At 52.2% G+C, this 22,904-nt stretch overlaps 7 protein-coding genes across 7 annotated transcripts; 3 read left to right on the plus strand and 4 right to left on the minus strand.

The window, feature by feature from the left end:
• Positions 1 to 259: 259 nt before the first annotated feature.
• Positions 260 to 3,365, minus strand: SCP_0408350 (Probable mannosyl-oligosaccharide; the record flags this gene model as incomplete). Its single annotated transcript, XM_027757563.1, has 16 exons — positions 260 to 279; positions 331 to 368; positions 419 to 483; positions 539 to 628; positions 686 to 933; positions 998 to 1,054; positions 1,117 to 1,663; positions 1,729 to 1,819; positions 1,872 to 1,922; positions 1,973 to 2,303; positions 2,354 to 2,566; positions 2,622 to 2,738; positions 2,795 to 2,867; positions 2,925 to 3,010; positions 3,064 to 3,261; positions 3,317 to 3,365. 16 exons carry the CDS (start codon positions 3,363 to 3,365, stop codon positions 260 to 262), a joined length of 2,274 nt encoding a protein of 757 aa, XP_027613364.1.
• A 968-nt stretch (positions 3,366 to 4,333) lies between these two features.
• SCP_0408360 (hypothetical protein) lies at positions 4,334 to 6,411 on the plus strand (the record flags this gene model as incomplete). The annotated part of the gene is made up of 5 exons (XM_027757564.1): positions 4,334 to 4,385; positions 4,443 to 4,670; positions 4,725 to 5,317; positions 5,374 to 5,469; positions 5,545 to 6,411. The coding sequence occupies 5 exons, from the start codon at positions 4,334 to 4,336 to the stop codon at positions 6,409 to 6,411; spliced, it is 1,836 nt and encodes a 611-aa protein (XP_027613365.1).
• A 654-nt stretch (positions 6,412 to 7,065) lies between these two features.
• Positions 7,066 to 9,370, plus strand: SCP_0408370 (hypothetical protein; the record flags this gene model as incomplete). Its single annotated transcript, XM_027757565.1, has 5 exons — positions 7,066 to 7,117; positions 7,171 to 7,398; positions 7,454 to 8,100; positions 8,162 to 8,257; positions 8,324 to 9,370. The coding sequence occupies 5 exons, from the start codon at positions 7,066 to 7,068 to the stop codon at positions 9,368 to 9,370; spliced, it is 2,070 nt and encodes a 689-aa protein (XP_027613366.1).
• A 318-nt stretch (positions 9,371 to 9,688) lies between these two features.
• SCP_0408380 (Probable transcriptional regulatory protein) lies at positions 9,689 to 10,871 on the minus strand (the record flags this gene model as incomplete). The annotated part of the gene is made up of 8 exons (XM_027757566.1): positions 9,689 to 9,904; positions 9,955 to 10,120; positions 10,172 to 10,237; positions 10,287 to 10,366; positions 10,418 to 10,524; positions 10,581 to 10,602; positions 10,653 to 10,724; positions 10,785 to 10,871. 8 exons carry the CDS (start codon positions 10,869 to 10,871, stop codon positions 9,689 to 9,691), a joined length of 816 nt encoding a protein of 271 aa, XP_027613367.1.
• Positions 10,872 to 12,389: 1,518 nt separating this feature from the next.
• Positions 12,390 to 14,301, minus strand: SCP_0408390 (DNA polymerase subunit delta-2; the record flags this gene model as incomplete). Its single annotated transcript, XM_027757567.1, has 6 exons — positions 12,390 to 13,163; positions 13,220 to 13,458; positions 13,509 to 13,788; positions 13,848 to 13,969; positions 14,027 to 14,220; positions 14,276 to 14,301. 6 exons carry the CDS (start codon positions 14,299 to 14,301, stop codon positions 12,390 to 12,392), a joined length of 1,635 nt encoding a protein of 544 aa, XP_027613368.1.
• A 362-nt stretch (positions 14,302 to 14,663) lies between these two features.
• Positions 14,664 to 16,100, minus strand: SCP_0408400 (Multifunctional cytochrome P450 monooxygenase af510; the record flags this gene model as incomplete). The annotated part of the gene is made up of 9 exons (XM_027757568.1): positions 14,664 to 14,847; positions 14,910 to 15,038; positions 15,090 to 15,194; positions 15,247 to 15,413; positions 15,479 to 15,492; positions 15,546 to 15,666; positions 15,717 to 15,832; positions 15,885 to 16,033; positions 16,078 to 16,100. The coding sequence occupies 9 exons, from the start codon at positions 16,098 to 16,100 to the stop codon at positions 14,664 to 14,666; spliced, it is 1,008 nt and encodes a 335-aa protein (XP_027613369.1).
• A 4,727-nt stretch (positions 16,101 to 20,827) lies between these two features.
• SCP_0408410 (Glutamate decarboxylase) lies at positions 20,828 to 22,838 on the plus strand (the record flags this gene model as incomplete). The annotated part of the gene is made up of 8 exons (XM_027757569.1): positions 20,828 to 20,842; positions 20,898 to 20,933; positions 20,985 to 21,086; positions 21,139 to 21,313; positions 21,359 to 21,715; positions 21,767 to 22,317; positions 22,399 to 22,623; positions 22,689 to 22,838. 8 exons carry the CDS (start codon positions 20,828 to 20,830, stop codon positions 22,836 to 22,838), a joined length of 1,611 nt encoding a protein of 536 aa, XP_027613370.1.
• Between the last annotated feature and the right edge of the window lie 66 nt (positions 22,839 to 22,904).

The following is a 22,904-nucleotide window of genomic DNA, read 5'->3' on the forward strand; positions in this document are numbered from 1 at the left end:
ATATATTCGCACCAATTTCATGCATCACCACCTGCATTCACGTCTTTCTTGGCTTAACGGATCGTTTATGTCGTCCCCGTCACCTCATTTGCTTTCGAGTCATGCATAATTCATACCGGCCGTGCCGTTGTTTACTTCCATCAATAACCCAATCATCATGGACATAGATTGGCTGGCGTGGTACAATACATAAGGTGAACTGGTGATCACCGATCATTTTTATTCAGTCGAGGTACGAGTGTGACAGCCACATTCGTCTTCAGTACTTCTCCGATAGAACTGGATCATTCGTCAGCGCGTATTCACCCGATGGTACAACAGTCAACTCACTGAGGGTAATCAGCGAGGTCCAACCAGTGAACGGATGACTACCAGGAAAACGTCAGCCAGAACCGCCACAGCCCAGCGAATGACGAACCTTCGTCTGCCTTCTCCTGTGACAGCATCGTATTGTTCCCAGACATAGCCCGTCCTCTCGTATTCCTGTTAATGGTGAGGTAAGAAGTAGCAGAATACGCCTGCGCGCACGCTCACGAACCTTGAACACGTTGTCAATGACACTCCTCCTCAGCTCCGTGTAGATCTCCTTTGAACGCTGCTGGTACGGTCCCTCCTGGGCGCCATACGTCTGCAACAACCTCAGCACAGAACTACTCGGTAGTACGGTGCGAAGGTTTTTTCGCACCTTGTATAGCGCACGCAGCGCCAGGTAATTCATCTGTATCCAGATCGGGCCCTTCCAATAGTTCTCGCCCTGCCCGAATTCCGGGTGCGAGACCGAGAGGCTGCGCAGCCCGTATGGCGACCAGAGTTGCTTCGGGTCGCGGACCATATCAAGAATCGCGCCCAGGTGTGGGGAGTCGGCAGGCAGGAGGCCGAGCATGAAAGGGAATATCGAGAGGTAACCTTTGTGGCAGACGTGATAGGACTCATCTGTAGGAATTTCCGAGGTCGTCAGCAGCGCAATTCGATGCGGGGGTAATAGCTGGGCGCATACCTTCGTCGTCGACGTCGGCGTCACAGTACATCTGGTTCTCCTCACTCCAGTGCAGGTCTGTTGTGCATTAGTGAGTAAAAGTTAATCAATGACAGGCTATCACCCCCGCATGCACCTACCATCAATATTGTCGATGATAGCTCTCTCAATCTCTTCGAAAGCCAGAGCATCGTCGGCCTCGCCAACGTACTCTGCGATCTCCTTCATCGTGCGCGTGAAAAACCCCATCCACGAGATCAAATCCAGATGGAGCTCGCCCACATGCGGCGGACCGCGCGGGTAATCATCCATGCCGCTGGTGAGCACATGCTGCTGCGATCGCCCACGCCAGCGGTACGCCTCCGTGCGCGAGCGGGCACGGCGCGAGTACTGCTTGATCTGCCCGCGTTGCGTGCGTCGGAACCAGTCATAATGGCGCTTCAGTGGCTTGTAGATGGAGCGCAGATACTCTAGTGCAAGCTCAGGAGACTGGAGGTAACGGCTGCCTGGCGCGAGATGTGTTTCTGATATGGGCACTTGCGCTCCCATGCCGAGGTCCATTCCCAGGTCCCTGTCTGTGATTTCTGGAGATGAGGCTTTGAGGCGGGAAATGAAGGCTGTGACTGCCATAGTGAGTGTCGGAGGGTTTGCAAAGGATGGCACTTGAGTCTGGAACTCGGGAGGAACCTGCACGGCACAGGTGACGTTCAGACGCCATCTGGCGAATGACGTTCTCAAACACTACTACGTACCCTGTTTCTGGCCTCTTCACCCAGAATTTGCTCGCGTGCGACCCAACCGTCCTCATCAATGAGGTTAATCCAATCTTTTAGGATTTCCAGACTGTCCAGCTATATTAGAGCAATGTACGTAAATAAACAGCGGGATGGCTGACCTGAGATCATTGTCCCATTCGCCAATGTGCAACAGATGGAATCCCTCATCCCTAAGAGACACAAATGAACTAACTCATGAGGCTAAAGTTAATCGACGCACCAGTAGAATCCTCTGGGAAAGAAACTTCTGCTCGGTGTAGCGGTAAGGAGCTCTTGGGGTTCCGTTAACCTAGCACCCTTCTCTTCATTGTCATCAGAGTCTTCGAAGTCACCGTCCTCTTGGTCCCATTCAAACGCAAATGACCTATCAACAATTGATGGACCGTAGAAGTAGCCGACACCTCCAACGAGGTTTGACGTGATCGCTTTCGAGAACGCTCTCAGGGAATCAAAGTTGGTAGTAGGGTATGAGACGGGAACAGGAAAAACTTTATCGAAGCGTTGCTCATAGGAAGCTTTCAGAGCAGGCAAGCCCTCGTCTAGAGTGGCGGCTGGGATACAAGTCAAGCACGGAGCAGACCTCGAACAGATTATGACATACTACTAAGCTTCTGCTTGGCACTGGCACTCTCAAAGAAGACATCGAACTGGAATGGGCCGTCGAAGGACTTCTGAAGGGCGAATAAATTGCTCGAAGAATACACTTCGTCTGGCAGCTGTAAGACGAATGATGGGTCAGGCATGCCGTTGGATTGGTCTTTGTATGGCAGAGCCGCATCCTGTGCGTGTTTGAGTAAGCTCTGCACAAGCAATTCTGGTGGAGCGACAGTGAGCTAGTGGAACTGCTCGTTCGCGCGACTACGGCACACCTTTCGCTTGCCATATTCTACCTGGGGAAGCACGGAGACCAGCAAAGTGAGACTTGCCTATTCTATCAGCGAATACGCTTGAATGCGGGCCAACGGTTACTGCTTCGTTGTCCGGGCCTGATCAAGTCGATGGAATGTGACGTCATTCGTAGGTATTCACAGCGTGGGCGTACCATCAACAATGCGAATGGTAAACTCATCCAATTCCGGAGACGATCCAGAGAACGTTACTGGTCCTTCCAGACCCTGTGCAGCAAGCATATCAGTCTCAGTGTTCTGTGACACGGCCGAAATGGGTCATACGTTCTCGGCTTCTTCAGACTCCATGTCCAATCCTCCTAGACCTTCCAGCCCCATATAGAAAATCGTGGATATACGGGAAGGTAGAGCTTCACTGCAAGAATCAGTGTTAATTTTCAATCAAGAACATTGTTGAGCAAACCTTGGTTCATGGGCTCCCCTCTAATGCGAGCAGCCCAGCTTCCACCATGCTGACCGCCTGGAATTTTGAGAAATTCCGTGGTGAGGATAACATTGTTCATCCCATCCTTCACGATTTGTGATCCTCCTTGGCGTGCATCGTATTCCGTCCATGTGTAAGAATTGAGATGGTCCTCCTGCTCGCATGCATGGCGCGTACCTGGTACAGTGCATTAGTTCCGCATGCATACAGATCAACAGACGAAGAAACCTACGCGCGATGGACTGGTAATCATGAGTACCAAACCACATTAGGCCAGTCATAAGTGACTGTGGTATCCTAGGTCTGAGACCAAAATACAAGTTCGGTCGATAGGCACCCCATATTAACGACTCCGAGTCGTTTGTTGGTCGAGACAATACGCCAGGTATAAGTGGTAGTAAAGCCCACAGAAGTCGCATCGTGCAGGCCGCTGCACGTAGTGGGTGCGTATAGTGCTCAGCTATAAACGTGGCACGTTACGGGCGCGTCGCGACACGCTTTCGTGCTCCGCGACTGACTCAACTCAGCGGTCGTGCCGGACACCTCTTCGTTGAAGTACAATTTTTTCAATTTCCTTCATTCCGGATAAATGCTGCCATTACCTACTGGGCAGTCTTTCCTGCCATTCGATCAGAGTATCCTAAATATCTGTTGAGCGCTCATTTTCTTCAGGAGTTAGCGGAGCTGATTGAATTTTGTGCGCAGGATGCGTGCGGCAAGGCAACAACATGCCATCTGCACGACACTATGACAGACCACCCATGATACATGCTGCATGCTCGCGAGGAACGGAAATCTGTGGCTGACCCCTACTGTTTTGCTCCTTGTGTATGATTCTGGACTACAGAGCCATGTGCCGTCACCCGTGACATCTGGACATCCTGTGAGACTTGGTAGACTCTGCGGTCATATTCATGTTGTTGTAGTCATACTTGCACCTTGCAGGCGCCATCATTGCCTGCTTGCTTCAGCCACATCTCCAGCCTTGATGCTCCTCCTCTGGCACATTGACAACGCATTCCTGACTGAGTACCGAATACAATATTTATCCTGAACACGGCTGTTGTTTGCACATCCGATTCGGGTGACTGCGACTTGCGTGGGCTGGCGGACACAAAAGGCAAGTGACCAGTCGGAAGTTCATGGAACGACTGCACCACGCATTTATCGCGCCTAATCGTGTTTGCCTCTCACTTAAATGCCATCGGTTGCTATCCGGGTGGTACAGTTACTGTCCTTCTACATTTCAATGTCTACTATCGTTGACGATCATGAGCATGTTGCCGTTTTCTGGGATTACGGTCAGTGCTTCGTGTACATTTTTCTTCTACAGAATCTGAGCTCCTCCTCTCTATTAGAGAACTGCACTCCGCCTACAACAGTCCCGGGATATGATATAACGAACAACATACGCGAGATCGCTCACAAGTTTGGAAGTGTTAAACAGTTCAAAGCTTACCTAGAATTGTCCGAACAATCGTCGTCGAAGTCTCTCAACCTGCGCTCTGAGCTCCAGTCTTGTGGGGTATCATTAACAGACTGTCCCCATAATGGTCGAAAGGAAGTGGCAGACAAGATGATGATTGGTATGTTACAGCGTAGTCTGAGCGTATAATGAGTAACGAGGACGTTCACCGTAGTCGACATGTTGACCTATGCGATCGATACACCTGCCCCGGCCACCCTTGTACTGATTACAGGCGATCGCGACTTTGTGTACGCCGTCTCGGTGTTAAGATTACGGAAGTACCGCGTCGTTCTGGTCGCACCGAACACGACGCACACTAGTCTCAGGTCCCAGGCATCCGAGGTGCTCGACTGGGACGGTGATGTTCTCAGAAAGACGAGCAAGGATGCGCGGCACACGAGGGTTGACCCATCACGCGTCAGGACGCAATCGACGAGCGTTCTGATGTGCTCGTCTCCACCAGCCCAGCGCAGGCCCCATCGTCCATCTTTTCGAGATAATTCATCCGAGACGGTGCAACTGACTGTCACTAGAGACGATGGTCATTCTCGCAGTGCATCTATGGATACAGGCCCAATTTCGCATCATTCTATCAGAACTACGCTGACTCGAGACGTCGATGCAAGTGGGTCTTCTCAGCAAGCAGTCGCAGACACGGAACACAGCGACATAGAATCAGAAGACATCGAGCATATCCTGGATCTCGACGTGTACCTGAAGAAATTGCAGAATCCTTCGTCCGACGGCGAGTCGTCCACCGTAGACGTGCGCTACTTTATTTTCATGATAACAAATGTCAAAGGCTCATTTGTTGATGCCAGCCATCTTCAATGCTCACCCCTTCAATGCGCTGCGTAGCGGCGTGCCCTGGACCATATGTGGTGCAGCAGATACAGTCTGATGTCATGCAAGATGAGGTAGGCCCTGATTTGTGGAATCTATCGCTGTGGGAACAAAAGGAGATTGATTTGCACATCGGTTGGAACTGACAGAAACCAACGGATACACAAGTAGTACCCTTGCCTAGCACACCGGCTGTAATTCCAAGCGATATACCGTTTCCTTCCCCGAGTCGCGCTCTGATCGAGGAGCCATTACATCATTCACCGGTCCAATCGTTGCCAGACGACAAACCTTCCGAAACTTTGACCTCCACCATCGCCAGTAGTTCGGGAGGATCGATGGCACGCACCACGTCTCCTGATACCGGATTCTCTTCATCATCTTCCCAAAAGAAAATTTCGATAAATGACGCCAATCCTTCTATATTCGCGGAGATCATATTAGCACAGACAAATATACAGCCACTCCCTTCAGCTTCTCCGATTTGTTCGAGTGTCGCAGAGGATAACTACAGTTCGACCCCTCCCTCGACATTTAATGGATTATCCGGAGGGGCGAATACTCCACCTACAGTTGCCGAAGCTGTTACAGCCGCTGTTTCAATGCAGGCTGGATCACCCATACGACCGCCCGTTTCACCGATACCTCGGGCTCCTTCGGTGCTCCCCGTAACTCTACCTTCTGACAGGGACCCTGTCGCAAATGCCCCAACGTCGGCGAATTCGACTAACTCGAATTCGCCTAACCTTCTTCCAATCCCTCCACATTTCAAGTCCCTCCTACAAATCTTGGAGAAATGCAAAAGGGCAGGGGTCCTCCGTCCCTTGCGGAGCATCGTTGGACTTACACTTGTGCAAGGAAATCCGAAGTTGTACTCGGTTTCGGGTTTCAAGAATTTTACTATGTATACCGCGCATGCAGAGAAGGTTGGGATGGTTACCTTAGGGGGAGTATCCGGACAAGCCTGGATATCGCTGAATCCGGCTTGGTATGGTAGGGTCATAGTAGGTGCATGAAACTTGAACTTGAAGAGAATGGCCCACCCTACTTCTATTTGCGGTATTGTATTTTAGCAGTCGCAGTGTATGGCGCAAGCCTCTGTATTGATACAACATACCTAGTGTTATGCTCTTTGGAGTGTCTGTGCTCTGTTGGTACTGCAGCATTTTTACCTATGGTCGGTACAAGTTAATCTAGATCGCCAGTTGAAGTCAGCGAAGGTGAAGCTTCACTTCTCCAACCCTCACTGAGTGCTTGCCATATATACGCACGTTCCTTCGGAATCTCCTCTGGACTCTGGACTCTGGTTGGCCAGCTACATGAGGCTGCCTCGTCTGGCCAGACAACGGTGAAAATTTTCGCCGACTTCCGTCTGACATGAACATTGAATGCGCATTTTCGATGACACTCCGCGCTGCGTTGGTTATTGTTACTGGATGTGCTAAGACCTTGTTCGCCTTGAACTTAGAGGACTACACGCTCTCAGGCTTGTCAAAAATCTTGGACGATGTGTTGTTCTTGAACGCAAAAGGCAACTGGCGTCTGACAGGACTTCTGAATCGTGCACCGCCTTTGAAGCGGCTGTACCTTTGCATGCCCTTAAACTCTATTCGCCTCTCAGCCTTTTGTTAGCCACCCTGGTGGTGCATCCGCTCTCTTTCTCAGTTTCAATGTCTGCTGCTATCCACGAGCACGAACATGTCGCCATTTTCTGGGATTACGGTCGGTCCATCTCTTGCAGATCTTCCACCGCTATGATTTAATTTTTCTGCCAGAGAACTGCTCACCGCCCTCAACGGCTCCCGGGTATGATATCATGAATAACATACGAGAAATTGCGCATAGATTCGGAAGCGTGAAACAGTTCAAGGCCTACCTCGAACTGTCTGAGCAGTCTTCGCCAAAGTCTATGAACCTGCGGTCCGAGCTCCAATCTTGTGGAGTTTCGCTAACAGACTGCCCACACAATGGCCGTAAAGAGGTCGCGGACAAGATGATGATGGGTGTGTCGTTCGCGCTCTCTGAGCATGCATCCTGAGTTCTGAGTTTGAGTGGCAGTCGACATGCTAACATATGCGATCGACACTCCTGCACCAGCCACTCTTCTCCTCATCACAGGCGACCGCGACTTTGTGTACGCTGTGTCAGTTCTTCGACTGCGGAGGTATCGCGTAGTTCTCGTGGCTCCCAACGCGACGCATGCTAGCCTCAAGTCCCAAGCATCCGAAGTCCTTGACTGGGATTGCGATATTCTCGGAAAGGCAGGCAAGGACGCACACTCAACTACTGATGACTCAGGGCTGCTGATACCAGGGCCCGGCGTCGACTTGCACCGTAGGACGCAATCGGCCAGCGTGTTAATCGGCCAGACCTCGCAGTCTGGTGTGCGAAACCCTCGTCGTCTATCCTTCCGAGAGAATTTGAGCGGAGCGACTCTGACGTCTGAGCAGGAGAGCGGTCGTACACATTCTACTTTTGTGGATCGTGGCACGAGCCCGCGATTCGCGAGCAGGACTGTCGACGTGCCGAGATCTGCCCCACAAACGCCTGTTCGTTCGTCCGGATGCCTTCTCATCCCTGGATCTAAGACTGTGGAAACGAGGGAAATAAAGGAGACGATTTTGGAGGATACAGAGCCGATTCCAGACCTCAACGTACATTTGAAGAATTTCCAGGAACGATCTCTGGACGTTTCGTCCATATCCGTGCGTTTACTATTCGTTCTTCAATAGTTTCATCGGTACTCAATCGAGTCGTGTATGCCAGGGATCGAGCTTGTCCCTTCCCTCTACCCCTAGTATAACCGGACAGAATGAGACCCCCGTGGTGTTGCAGCCTCTTGCTGACACCCCGCAGAACGTCGTAAGTTTTGTGCCCAAGGAATGTAGGCCTTTCTGACGTGCCAATCAACTTGCCAACTATGCATAGACATCGGTAAAGGATGCTCCCGCATTCCTGACGTCGCCCGCTGCACACGGCAACTGCTCGTCCCCCGCACTAGCAACGTCCACGCCCCTCACCTTATCAACCACTCCAAGCCCTGCTCTGAATCAGGTTCAAGAGCCCTCCAGGGAGCCACCCGCTGGGATTGAGTTGCCTGCCAGGTCAGTCCATGAGGTTGCCAGTACCAAAACCGTCAGTCCCAACTCGACTCGCGGGACATCAGAGATATCTCCGACAGTACTGAAAGACGACTCGTCCTCGCTGGTTGGGAGCGTTTCGTCTTTGCCATTGAAACCGCCAATGTTGTCCCCTGGATGGTCTATCGCTACCCAACCCGCACCTGTGCAGTTGACACTGCCGTCGCAGAATACACCAATTACACAGGGGAGCAACGCAAACGGCGCTGGGTTGCCAATGGCTCCGAAGCCCATCGCTGTACCAGTCGACCCTCCGGCTCCTACTACCACTGCTCCCAGACCGACTTCCATACCGGCTCATTCTCAGCCAGGCGCTCCTGAGTGCTCTGGTCCATCTGTGAAGGTGGTGGTCGGCGTCTCGCCACCTCCGCAGGCAACAGCTTCATGTGGTGACAGTTCGGCTCTTCCAGTGCAGTCCGAGTCTTCTTCAGAGCTATCTACTGTCCACGTTCTACGCTCTGTCGATAAGCCCAGCATCTCGCAGCCTGGCCCTCCAAACACCTCTGATCCTTCTGTCGTTTCTCCTGCTATTCCTTCGGCCGCACCAACACCACCTCCTGTGCAAGTTCTTTCCCCTGTTCCTGCTCACTACAATGTCCTCCTTGTAGTGCTCGAGAGATGCAGGATGATCGGAAATCTCCAGCCTTCGCGGCATAATGTTGCGATGATGCTGATGAAGGAAGATCCGGACGCTTACAAGCGCGCTGGGTTTAAGAAGTTCAAACAGTATACAACATATGCGCAGAGTATTGGGATGGTGACACTCGGCGGTGCGCAGGCGTCCGCGTGGATGTCGTTGTCGCCCAGTTGGTATGGCAAGGCTGTCGGTGTGTGATCTTACTGCGTGGAACGTCTCATGTTTTCAGTTTTCCATCTCACATTTGTCTTGCATTATAATCTCGCTATCTGGATATGTTGTGTTTTCTAAGCTATCGTGCTCCCGTCGTGCGGTGTTGTGTCTGCACCACTTTGTACAATTGTATATCTCGCAATGGGCCATTGTTGTATCAATTAGTGATGGACCAAATGCTACTCCCTGGTCAATAGCATACAGTGAGCTGGGTGACAGTTCCAGATGTACATACGAGTGGCAGATGCAGTAGCCATGCTTTATGCTTCGGCGATGCGAATGTAGTGAGAAAGGACGAGTAATCTAACCGTCTACACTCGTCCATACATTCAACACGTCGTCACTAGACTCTAGCTTCTCTATGAGATCGGACAGATGAGTTTGTGTTTCCTCATCCTCAGGCGGATCGCAGGATTCCAGCGGTGCATAGATGAGTTCCGAGTTGATCAACTCCCGACTCATGCCTGGCGCAGTGACCGCCTCGATCAATCTCGTAACAGCATTTGGGGCGCAGAGGAACTGGAAGCGAGATTTCAGTCACGAAAACCATTGGCCGCCAAGGGTCGTACCTCGATTTCGAGACTGTCTTCGGTCTCATTCTGCTCGAAGTCCTCTGCACCCGCCTCCAGCGCTGCCTCAATCACTTGTTCTACTTCAGCGTCGTCTCCTTTATCGATTGCGACCTCGACGCGTCCCCTCCGATGGAAGAGATAGGACACATTCGCGAAGCGTGCGCTGTGGAGCGTCAGCGGGACCGTAGTCAGGACGTACTAAATAGCATCGCACCCATACGCCTTCATGCAAATCTGCATCATTTTCAATGTGCGGTTCGTGTTGTCAGTGACACACTCGCTTCGCAGAGTCAGCAACGCCAACAGACATGCGTGGTATCTCCACTTACACGATCAGGCTGACCGAACCAGGCCCAAGCAATTCATACGTGAGCTGCTGATCACCACCCTTGTCCTTTAGACCCCGAACCTGCGCAGGAGTTCGAGACACGGAAGCAAGCAATATGATAAGCGGGCGGACCTTTTTCAGCGCATTCTCGACGTTCTCCTTCGGGACGCCCTGCGCCTTCACCTTTTTCAGCACTACAGCCAGCGCCGCGTTCAAGTCAGGATCCGCATTGCCGCCATCTGGTAACCGTCATCGGGATGCTCGTTCAACACCACCACGAACTCAGCAGGCGTACTTCGCACCGCAAGTACTATATCCTGAGACAACCAGTCAGTCACCGCGAGGTTCCGAAATGAGAATGAATTACCCTGTAAGCTTTGCTATAGATTGCACCCTTCTGAGCATCGTTCGCGCCTTTCTTGTGCTTGATTTTCGACCACTAGAAAGTTTAGTCAGTGAGTGGGTAGGACGAACGATGTCAAGGCTGTCCGAGAAGCACCTTGTTGTGACCAGAGAAAATTATTGACGTGGTGCTGAACGAACGACATATAGATGCTACAGGCACACGAAATCGCAGGAGACTCATTCACAACAAGCTCGACTGACAAGTCGGCGAGAGACAGCGGTAGTAGCTACTGATGCTATAATCGGCAGTCAAACATTACGTAACTTTGACTCTGTTTACATCAGCAAGTGTACCGGCCCATAGGATCAACACCGTCAGAATCTTGAAAAAACACTTGATCTCTGTTGGCGTGTGATCTTAGGCGGGCAGCGTCCAGTGGCGGCGGCGGCGGCGGTGTAGTGTTGCCGCGAGTTGAATTGAGTTGAGTTGAGTCGGACCAACTCGGTGGAGCGAGTTGGAGTGTTAAAACTGTGAGCCAATCAGAAGCCAGGACTAGTCGAACTCGGTGATGTCGAGTCGGTGCGAGTTGGCCAACTCGACGGGCGAGGTGAGCTGAGTTACCGAGTTGAACTCAACTCAGCGGCATCACTAGCGTCCACTCTACCGATACACATCCGCGAGAAAATCGCGGAGCAAACATCCGTCCGACGGGTGTCGATCCAAAAAAGGCAGTTCCTGAAGGTCATCCGTGTGGCGGACCCGACGGATGGGCGAGAGCGGATGGTACAGCCCTTCCGCAGGATTCTGTATAAAAGCACGCTAGCTGTCAGCCTGAACCTACTATACTTCTTATCCGTCGACTTACATTCACATCAATATGTCTTCAACCTCGCAAAGCCGCATCACTCTCTCTTTAGCTGGTCTAGAGTCGAATATTCATGACACAGTTGGGTCGCATGGCGCATCCTCACAGATAAGTAAATGCAGCTCTTTTGTTACGTCTATGAGGTCCTAAAGGGTTGTCATCAGCATCGTGCTCCAGAATCGAAAGGTCTTGCGACCAACGGCAAGATTGCGCTAGCCTCGGGCACGGCGGATCGTCCACAAATATAGAAGGTCCCACGCACAGACGAGTCGCCGGCCCCGCCCTCTACGTTGAACCACCTCCACTCAACGAGGTGCAGTCTTCAGCTCGTTGTGGCGCTCCTGCGGGCCTTGGCTTAGGCCTCGGCACGGAATTCCACCTCTCATTCTCCCGATCTCCAGTGGTTCCCAGCTCGCTGCAACGCGTGGAGTCCGACGGGACACCCATCATGTATTCCTTTCGTCCCCCAGGTCTCTCGACCCCCATCCCATTAATTGAGGAGCCCGAATGGCTCGCGATGCCTAGGAACGAGCAGGATATTGTTCCTCTATCTGGGACGGCTTTATTACGGCTGCCTTCAATCTCGCGTGGAGCCTCGCATGCGAGCAGTGGGTTTACGCCGATTCCGTCTCGGAGCGTGACTGCATGTGTTCCGGCGACTCCCCGACTCCAGAGCATTGATCATTTTGTCTCTGATCCGCTGTATGTTTAGTTCAATTTCCGTTTGCTAGATGCACGGATAATTATCATGATAGACGAAACATGACGCTGTAGACACGACAGGAATTCAAGTATATACAACAATGTCATCGCGGAATCTTGCTACGGGAAAATTTCTATCACACTCACCAAATAGTACTCTTATAAACATGTTGACACCAAGTGCCTGGCGATCAAGGCGTTATAGTTGTAACCGCAAACTGCACAGTCCGCACCGCGAATGTCCGCATATTGACCAACACGAGTATTCCCGTCTCCCTAAATCCTGGCACCAGTATGATCCGACATCTCTTCCGACCCTCATGCGCCCCATCCATATCGACATCCTCCCCTCCTCCGTCCCGGCTCTTCCCGCCCTCTTCAACAAGCCTCGTCCCGAAGTCCGGCTGACACCCAACAACATACACGTCGGGTGTCTCTCCGATCACAAACGGGTCCGCCGAGAAGTACGGGTGGCACCACAGCGTGTCCGGAGCCGTCGGTGCTATGTGGCGCCACTGCAGCGTCGCCTCCACGATCCCGAGCCGTGTCCAGGGCGGCGAGGACACGTACTTGAACATGTCATGCAGCGGCTGGCCAGAGGACACGAGGAGCGTGCGCGCTTGCTGGGACTCCGGCGCCGGCTTCGCAGCGAGCTTGGAGGTGGAGGCTATTAGTTTTCCTTGGGAACCGACATTCGTGAGGTCTCCGTTTTGGGCTTGATTGAGCGCGTCCCCGCTCCCGAGTCGGATGTAGGTCGGGTTGGTTTCGCAGGAGAAAGAGGAAAAAGAAGCTGCGCCGCCGAGCATGGCTCGCGGCATGGGCTGTTGAGGTAGGATGATGCCTGATGGGTCGGACGTGCCTGGAAGGATGTGCACGGGCATTGTGCGCGCGATATCCAGGAGGTACGCGGACAGATTGAGCGTGGGGTGTGGTGAGAAGTTGGCCGCATCGTAGCCATATCGCCTCTGCAGCACAAATAATTAGTCAATCAGCGGTGTCGGCGGGAAGTCAACTCGCATACAGCTCGTCTGTCGGTCTCTTCGTTCACGCTTCCGTTTGTGCTCAGGACAGGTGCGAGCGAGTTCCCGGCGATGACTAGACGCGAGATATGTGCCGCTTCCGATTGGTCTTGTGGCCCGCCGGCTTCTCCTGTGAGATACTCCACAAGCATTTCGATCTGGCCGTCAGATGGAGAGGGCGCGCCAATCTCAAGGCCCGAGACAAGAGCAATCCACTCATCGCCAGGCTCGTTTGGTGACTCTGCAAGGAGATTCGTGTCTGGGCCGAAAAATACACTGGGCGACACATACCGTCAACGACCATGCTCTCGCTATTAACTGCCTGCTGAAGGTTGCCCCAGCTTAAGCCCGCACTTGGTTGTGACGCCATCCCCGGGTAGCAGATATCGATAACTTCAAAGTCTCCACTATTCTTCTCCAGGCCCAGTGCACCAAGTATCACGCCGGTTACTAGACACGAACTACGGATTTTCTCTCCAGTAAGGCAGATACGCCCTGACTCATCTTCAAGCGTGACGACGTCGTCGGAAGAGAAGAACTTCTCGCGCGGAGGGGGTGCGGGTATCGAGTGCTGGGCATACGCGATCACTTAGTAATGGAGTCACAGTATACATGTATAGTGAGACTTACATCGCGGGCGAGATCCTCGAGAACGTTGGGTTTGAGGGGCATGTCCATATATACTGTCCCAATGATGAAACATAGTTGTCCCTTCACAACATCTAGCATACGAGGCACAAACTCGGGGCTACCTAGAGAAGAACACAATAACGATGAATCCCATAGTCCATGGGTCAGATAGCGCACACCTTTAACATCCTTCCACCGCCTCCTTGCGCGCTCTTCTACAAAAGGCCGCAGCGTCTGCAAGCGCACAAAGTAAATGTTTGCATATTGGTGTCTGTAAGACTTGTTCGCGGAGGACAAAACGAATGACGGTGTTCGTGACGAAAATGGGAGGATACAGGTTGGTGGCCTTGTGAGCGGTGTAGCCGGGACAGCGCTAAGTTTTCGGACGATCTCATGTATGAATAGGTAGGCTAACAAAAGGGACTTACAGTGGCTCAAGCATAGTCGAAGTCATTTGGATGTAGCAAAAGGCTAAGTTAATCGCAGTACTAGTGGATGACCTGATTACAAAACGCGAGGCCAACGCGTCGCGTCGCGTATATTTGCCTTTATTTGCACAATAGACGCCTAAGAGTACCTCTGCCGCCGCCGGGCCATCTCATTGATACTAGAAGACACACTGAATGCCATGTGTCACGCAAATTACAGGTACGTATATTCAAAGCATAGAGTGACGGCAACAACTCAACACCAATAAAATCAGCGGGATCGTACATCAGGCAGCAACATTTGCCCGCATTTGCGACACCAAGTCCACAGCCGCCATAGATCGCGGTAAAATCGAACATTGGAACGGTACAGGACAGCTTGACACTCTTAGATCAGTACCCGCACTAGGAGTATGAGCGTCACATACTTGGTGAATTCACCACTGAAGGCCAGTGGAGGCGTAACGTCTTCGCCGTGGGCATCTCGAGCCTTACAAATGTTTAGGGTTGCTACGATGTTGGCTATGGCAATCCATATTGCCTCATCCGCGAATCGACGGCCAGGACAGATTCTGTTCGAGGAGGTAAGGTTAGGTAGGCTGTACACGAAGGGACGAGCGGTTGAGGATCGTACCGTCGACCAAATCCAAAGACGATATGCCACGGGTCTCTTAACTCCGCCGTATTCGCGTCCATTTCCTCAAACCGTTCCGGACGGAACCTCTCAGGATCTGGGTAGAATTTTGGATCTTGTGACATCGCCCTTAGGATAGCGTATCAGTAAACACTCTCTGTAGCCGATGCACGTTCGAACCATATATTCGGGAAAACCATCGTGTCCCCTGGGATGTGATATCCACAGTATTCATCGTCCTGCATTAGCTGATGGGGAACACCGAGAGGAACTGGAACATTCCACCTGCCCGCGAGAATATTACATGATGCATTACAGCCGAGAAAAACGGGCGTACCGATAGACCTCTTTCAGAACACATTCTAGATATGGCAAAGAGTCGCGATCATCGAAGTCCGGAAGACGACTGTGTCCGACTACCCGGTCCATTTCTTCTTGCACCTTCTTGTAGACTTCTGGGTGAAGCACCATAGTCAAAAAGAACACAGAGAGCGTGGTAACTGTCTGTGATCGGCAGTAATTAGATTTATCAGAACTTGCACGAGAATCGCGTCCAGATAATTGTCTACCGTGTCAGTTCCCGCTGGTGCGTATAGGTTAACGTGGATTGGTTGAAGTAGATAGGTGAATGCGCACCTCCGAACAAGACACCTGCGGTACCCTTGATATCCTCTTCTTCTTCATCCGTAAGTTTTCCCTCAGTGATTGCCTGCTCCAGTAGAGACGATGTGAGGGATGGTACCGCAGTACCAGCGGCCTGCAGGCAAACATTCACATGTGATTCGGGGAGCCGTTCCAGACACGCACCAACGCACTCTTCACCATATCATATGGCATGTCCAGCAGCTTTCGTACTAAAATACGCACCCTAGCTGCCTCCTTTTGGAAGCTACCACCAGGCATCCAGGAAGGCAGGAACTTCACTACGATCTTTCGTCAGCGTCACTGATTCGGCCAGAGTATTATGTGGCTTACACGCAGGGAAGAAGTCCACTAACTTTGCGGCCGGGCTTCCGACATCTGATACTGCGGTGCTCGCCTGCCGAACAATCTGCACATAATTGTCATCGGACGACCGAACGGTATGCCCGTAGGCTACTTCCATGACCAAGGCTACCACGAACCTGGAAGAAGGTCAGCCTCCTCGAGCGGACGGAGAGGATATCACTTGCTGCTCAATGTGTGCGACATAGTCGTCAGGCTTCTCGATCAGGTTCAACAGGAGTATGTACGTCTCTCGCTGTCTCATCGGACGGAAGTTCCTGACCGCGTCCTTATCTTGCACGGCATTGTGGATCCACCGGCGTTGCTTGCGGAAGCGTTCGCCGTACCGCATATGAGAGGTCACGGAGTGGAGCCCCATCCTGTCAGTCATGCGGCATTGAATGGCCTAATAGATACAGAGTAATTGACATACTTGCAATTCGGCATGTAAGGTGAACCTTGGTCTGTCAGAATAGATCGAGCTCTTCTTGTCCATCAGATCTTGAGCTACCTGTAAGGAATTGACGACGAGCACGCGTGTGCCAAAGAATCGAGCAAAGACCACATCGCCTGCATTTCATTTAGAGAAGGAAAACAATAAATGAAAATGCTCACCATACTGCACACCCCACACCCTTAGGGTCTTCCATATCTCAATTTTGGGAAGTTGGTGAATATTGCCAAGGAGGGGGACTGGCGTAGGACCCGGTGGGAGTCGGAGAGAGCATCTGAAAAGTCTGCGTGCATACACGAGCAGAAGGGTGAATAATGAAAGCAAGGCAGCTTGAACGAGGAAAGTCATAATGTCCCGGTGGCTCTATGGGGGAAAGGGCCGACAAAGTGAAATAGGCTGATCCTGACTTTATACCATGGTGTGTTCACACGCCGTCTGTACACCACAAGCCTTCCATAGCATCAATATTAATGTTAAACCCATGCGATCCAACCGGGTGAATTCAGTGTGGAAGTGCCAGGGAACGCGCCATAGATTCCCGTTCCGAAATCATTCGAGGCGCCTCTTCGTCTAGTGAAGGTAGCTTGCAGCCATTAATTCATAACCCTTGTGTATTGACCGGAGTCAAAGTAACCATCACAAAATGGATTGTGCTAGGGGAAATTTGTGTTGTGCGTCAATTGTCCGTGACCTCTGCCGACCTTCGGATATCATCCTGATGAGTCCGGCTTTCTGATATCCGGCCTTGGACATCAGTCAGGTAGTGTTGCCGCGAGTTGAGTTGAGTTGAGTTGAGTCTATTGTGCCTTGCCTTGACCAAAGTAGTACACCGCCAACTTGATCAAAGACCTGACTCAGGTAGTGTTGCCGCTGAGTTGAGTTCAACTCGGTAACTCAACTCACCTCGCCTGTCGAGTTGGCCAACTCGCACCGACTCGACCGAGTTGATGTAGTCTCCCAAAGCCAGACTACAAAATCAGTCCTATATGAGAGGTGAGAGGACGGACTGATATAGGTTTGCTTTCAAACGCGCCTCTTTAGCCGTAGCAAGCCAATTCATTCGTGAACGATGATGCCGAAGCAATGCCGGCATTCCGGCCGAGTTGCCGGCCCCGGGTTCCTGCGCGAGACAATGGCCCTCGGGTTGTCGCGCATCCTTGAATGCCTTGGTGAAGTATGTACCAGTACCACAGTCCTGTCAGTAACATTGAGCCCTCTACACCAGTCCCTCACTACTGCAACTACTCCTTCAAGCTGAAATCCTTGGGGGCACTGTAGGGCAGATATTTAGCCAGGTTTGGACAACACAGGAGACTTTCAAATGGACTGAACTCAAAGAAGTATGGGCCAATAAATGTATCATTCATTACTGCACTACGAGGTAGTAGAGTGAACAATTAGAATGAAAGTACACGGCGTGGATGTTGTAGGCGACGCGTCGCGTTCTACAAGATCGACAGGACGCGTTTCGGAGATCAACCTGCTTATGTAACTCCGAAATGGCAGTTGATGCGAGTCCTGGCTTCTGATTGGCTCACAGTTTTAACTCCAACCACCGAGTTATGCGAGTTGGTCCGAGTCAACTCAACTCGACTCAACGGTCAGCAGATATCTAGCCTTTGATATCAGAAGGATATCACTGAGACATCTGGGGATACCGTGGTAACTATTCTCGGATATCAAGGCTAAGACGTCGAAACATCGGGATTGGCTGGTGGTGTAGTCAGTGAACCTCCGGATTGCGTCGTGGCCTCTGATGAGAGCATAGCTCGCAGCTCTGGAAAATGTTCACGTCCGGTCGGCCGGTACTATCACGAAGGGGGTTCTTCAATCAAAACCGGTGCAAAGCCTGTAGCTCCATCGTCTGATACCCTACCCTCTTAGTTTTTTTTACCAATCTATGCAACCATTGATGGTCTAACTGCTCTACTTAAAATCGGAACGAATGGTGGAGCACAAGTTGAATCGGCACGAAAATACTGAATTGATGGTGGCTTTGCTTACACTGGTGGGTCTTCTTCAAAATCAGTCACAAGCCGGTCACAACGGCATGCGGCCACGGCATTCCGGATTTGGGTGGGTTCCCTGTTTTTCAAGGCCAGAGCGCCCGTCAAAGGCGGGCGCCTTTTGTCACCGTCGCAAACCGTTATTTCCCCTCGGAAATTCGCCGTGCTGGTCCGCCTCCCTATCTGGCATGCGAATCATTCATCTTTATAGTTTTCATGTATAGCTATGCCTTGCGTAGGTTTTTCCAGAGCAAGTAAGTCTCAAGATCTGCCAAATACCCACACGGCACTTCTGTAGTATGGCCAGCATTTGCTGGATCCTGTACTTCGCACACTTCATATAATTTCTTTCTGAGTATCTGAGGACATCTAATAGGTCCTTATTAGTGTACATTAAAAAGCCGAGAAGGACCCAGTGCTTGTGGAAGGAACTGGAAGCTAATTTCTATGTTTTGAAAGCCAAAACCAATTTGAAGAACCCCCTTCATGATAGTACAACTCCATCTAGCTCAGAGACTGTTACTTCGAGAACTAGATGTTGGACAAGCCCCATTCATGAGTACAGTAACAGCTTCGCTTCTAGCAATGACTTGATAATGAGCACAGACCTGCGGAAGGATCGCACAAAGTCACATCACCTGCAAGACAATGTTCAGCCCGAAATGAACGCAACCAGTGAAGAATGGTACCCTATCACGCTCCCAGGTCACAAAAATCTTCTACTGGTCGCCCAGAGGAAGCTGGTGGATCTTCCCAAATAGATGCACAGGCTTTTTTTGGGTTCCTGTTTCTTGTCCTCGAGGGCGAAGCCCTATGGTAGATAACAGCTACTGTAACTATCTAATGTAGGGAGCTAGCTTGGGTTCAAATAAAAACATGGTGCCTATGCAAGCATAGAACTTCCGCACAGGCTTCCGGCCCGGAGGGGCTTGGAGATCACTGCCCGCACTGCACCAACACTGGTACAAGTGCCAGCCCAGTACTAGTAGGACAACCGAGGGCACGGCAGCGACGGCTTGGACATGGACCAGTTGACGACAGTGCCGAACTCGCCGATGCACCTACTGAACATGCAGGAATATTGCCATGTCGATAGCATGCAACTTTCGGACCAAAATTCTCTAAGTAGCAACATGAGAAGATATTTTCCATCTTGCTATGGTCAAGTGCGAATTCGTTGACGCCAACTGCGCACAACGCATACAGGCCAGCTGCCCAACAGCTGCCCATAGAGTACTTGATTAACCAGTCGGACTTGCTCCAAGTAGATCAGATGTTCGTGTGTAACTCAGCGAAACTCAGAAGGCAAGCACGATTCACGATAAGCAAAAATAGATTGCGCACCACACCCCAATCTCTCGATTCCAGAACATGCAGCGAGGCAAAGGTGTGTTGCAAGAGAAGCAGGGGATCGAGTAGCAGCTCAAAGGGGCGAAGTAACTGTGACGGTACGCGCCATCATTGACATAGCGATACGGAGATTTTACTGCTTTCCGACTCCAAAAGAAGCTGTATAGGATGTTCTCATGGCTCAAGCTTCAAGATGTGCATCGAGGACTCACAATGGACATCAGAATGAGCTCACAACATCTTCAAATAGATGAACATAGATCGTGAACATGCCACTCACAGCATGCCTGGGGCTTCATTTCCAGTCAGATGGTCAACATGTTTTCTTTGTCTTTGTGATTACTTCTGAACTTCGCAATCGGCATGAATCAAGCCATGACTCTCATCTAAGTCGGTCCATTCACTCCGCAAAGAACACGCGCCGTTACTGGGAGCGAACCTTCAAGCTCTGGCCTAGCAGCGAGGCATGTACGTGGGAGACAAGAGCCGCTCGGCCAACAGTACGATTCACGGGTGGAGACCGCATGACCATCTCGGATTGAAACGACTGTGATGTTATGTTCATACCGTGGAGGCGAGATGGAAGAGAAGAGCTATCCGCAGGGGGGCAAATGTTTGATTTGAAACGGCGAGGTGTGTGGGGTGCGTGTTGAATCAGGTAGAAATGATGGAGATGAGCAAGTTGATAGCGCGTTCCCGCCGCAGCAAGCGAGACGATGAACGACGCTGCACAGCACAACGGAGACGATTTCGAGGACACGGATGAGGTAGAAGGAAGAGCAGCATGGAATGGGGAGGAGCAGACAGTGCAGGAACCAGGAACGAGGTGCGTCACAGGAAGGCACGTGATGTGACAGAACGCGTCAGATGTAGAACGCGTCAGAGGCTTCGCGTGCTTCGAAGGACCGAAGGGGAAGGTCGGGTGAGTCTATGAGTGGGGAGAAAGGAAGCCGGACACGACGGCGGCGACGCTGCGGCAGTTGGCGGGTGACATAGGGCGCACTTGGAAAATCAAATTGGAGGCCGCTGATGACATCATCCGCGCTCACTATCGTCGCCATCTGCGACTATATAAACCCCGTCCTCCACTGCTCACTGCCGTACCCTCCTCTTCTTCCCCCACCATGCCTCTCGCCAGAGTACGCTGTCTCGTTCCTCCTTTCTCCACCCAGCTCAATTTATTTATGCTCGCAGCACCTCAACACCGACTTCCTCGTCAGGACTTCCCAGGCACGCTTTTACTTTTCGCGCAAACTACGTCTTGCTCACATTTATCCCTAGGACCACAAGCACATCCATAGCTCCACTGGTCACCTCGCGACCCACGCCTATGGAGCCCGCTATGGCACGGAGCCCGTCCCCAAGTACAGAATCCCGTCCAAGGTGCCCTCCCCCCAACTCTCCCATGATTACCGTCTAATTCGTGCGCACTCAGGGTGTCGACGCCCAGGCTACCTATCAGCTGCTGCACGATGAACTCACCCTCGATGGCACCCCCGCCCTCAACCTCGCCTCCTTCGTCCACACCTGGATGCCCAAGGAGGCCGATCAGCTCATGATGGAGAACATCTCCAAGAACCTCATCGACCAGGACGAATATCCCATGACCCGTGCGTCCCCCTCTCTTTGCGCGTCATAACTCTCACACCCCACAGAGGTCCTGCATACCCGCTGCGTCTCCATTCTCGCCGAGCTATGGCACGCGCACTCTTCCCAGGAGGCCATCGGCACCGCCACCACCGGCTCCTCCGAGGCTATTCAGCTCGGTGGGCTGGCCATGAAGCGCATCTGGCAGGAGCGTCGCAAGGCCGCTGGTAAGTCCATCCACGAGCCCGGCCCGAACATCGTTATGGGTGCAAATGCCCAGGTCGCCCTCGAGAAGTTCGCCCGCTACTTCGACGTAGAGTGCCGCCTCGTTCCCATCTCCAAGGAGAGCCACTATTGTCTTGATCCCCAGCGCGCCATGCAATATGTCGACGAGAACACCATTGGCGTATATGTCATCCTGGGAAGTGAGTACTGTTCGCGTTCCTGTTGGGTCTAGAAATTGAGCGCGCTTTCAGGTACATACACCGGGCACTATGAGCCTGTGAAGGAGATGGCTGCGCTCCTGGACGAGTACGAGGAGCGTACGGGGAACAACGTGCCGATCCACGTCGACGGTGCATCGGGCGGGTTCATTGCTCCCTTCGCGACACCCAAGCTCGAGTGGGACTTCCGCATCCCACGCGTGGTCTCGATCAACACCTCGGGGCATAAATTTGGACTCTCGTATGTTGGCGTCGGGTGGGTCGTGTGGCGGTCGAAGAAGTACCTGCCGAAGGACCTCATCTTCGAGCTGCACTACCTGGGCAGCGTCGAGTACTCGTTCTCACTCAATTTTTCGCGACCCGCACACCCAATCATTGCGCAGTACTTCAACTTCATACACCTCGGCTTCGAGGGCTACCGCAATGTCGCGCTGCAGGATCTCAAGAACGCGCGCCTCCTCAGCCGCGCGCTTGAGAAAAGCGGATACTTTGATGTCCTCAGTGACATCCACCGCCCTGTGGAGACCTCGACCGTCGTCCCGGGGGGGAAGCAGGTGATCGAGTTCGACGAGGAGAACGTTGAGGTGCGTGTCACTTCTCACTTGCTCAAAGCCGCTCCGCTACCTCGGACATCGTCTGAACCTCCCATTTTCCTCCCCACCTAGAACTATGTCCCCGGCCTGCCGGTGGTATCCTTCCGCTTCTCAGACAAGTATCGCGCAAAGTACCCTGAGGTGCAGCAGAAGTGGGTGCAGACGTTGCTGCGCGCTAAGGGGTGGATCGTGCCCAACTACGAGCTCGCGCCGGACCTCCAGAGCGTCGATATCCTCCGTGTCGTCGTCCGCGAGAACACGTCCGCGGTCATGATCGACCGGCTCGTCGGTGACATCGTGCGTCCCTCCACCTTATATTCTTTATTAGTACTTTGTGTGGGAGGCGCTGATTGCTTGAGCAGGTAGAGGTTGCGGAGGGCCTCGGGGACTCGGACAATCCGACTAGCGCGCTCAGCAAGCTTGAGAGCAGGAAGACTGAAGAGGGGCGCCGTGGTAAGCTCCCGGATGGCTCAGGAAGCAAGTCCAACGGCACCTACGCGAAGCAGTGCTGAGTATCGCGGCTCTGCGACCGAAAATGCATGATAGGACGGGACGTGGCGGGCTTCGAGTTGGTCAAT

This window comes from Sparassis crispa (genome assembly GCF_003851025.1).
Source record: "Sparassis crispa DNA, contig_000003F, whole genome shotgun sequence".
In the NCBI taxonomy this organism is placed as follows: domain Eukaryota; kingdom Fungi; phylum Basidiomycota; class Agaricomycetes; order Polyporales; family Sparassidaceae; genus Sparassis; species Sparassis crispa.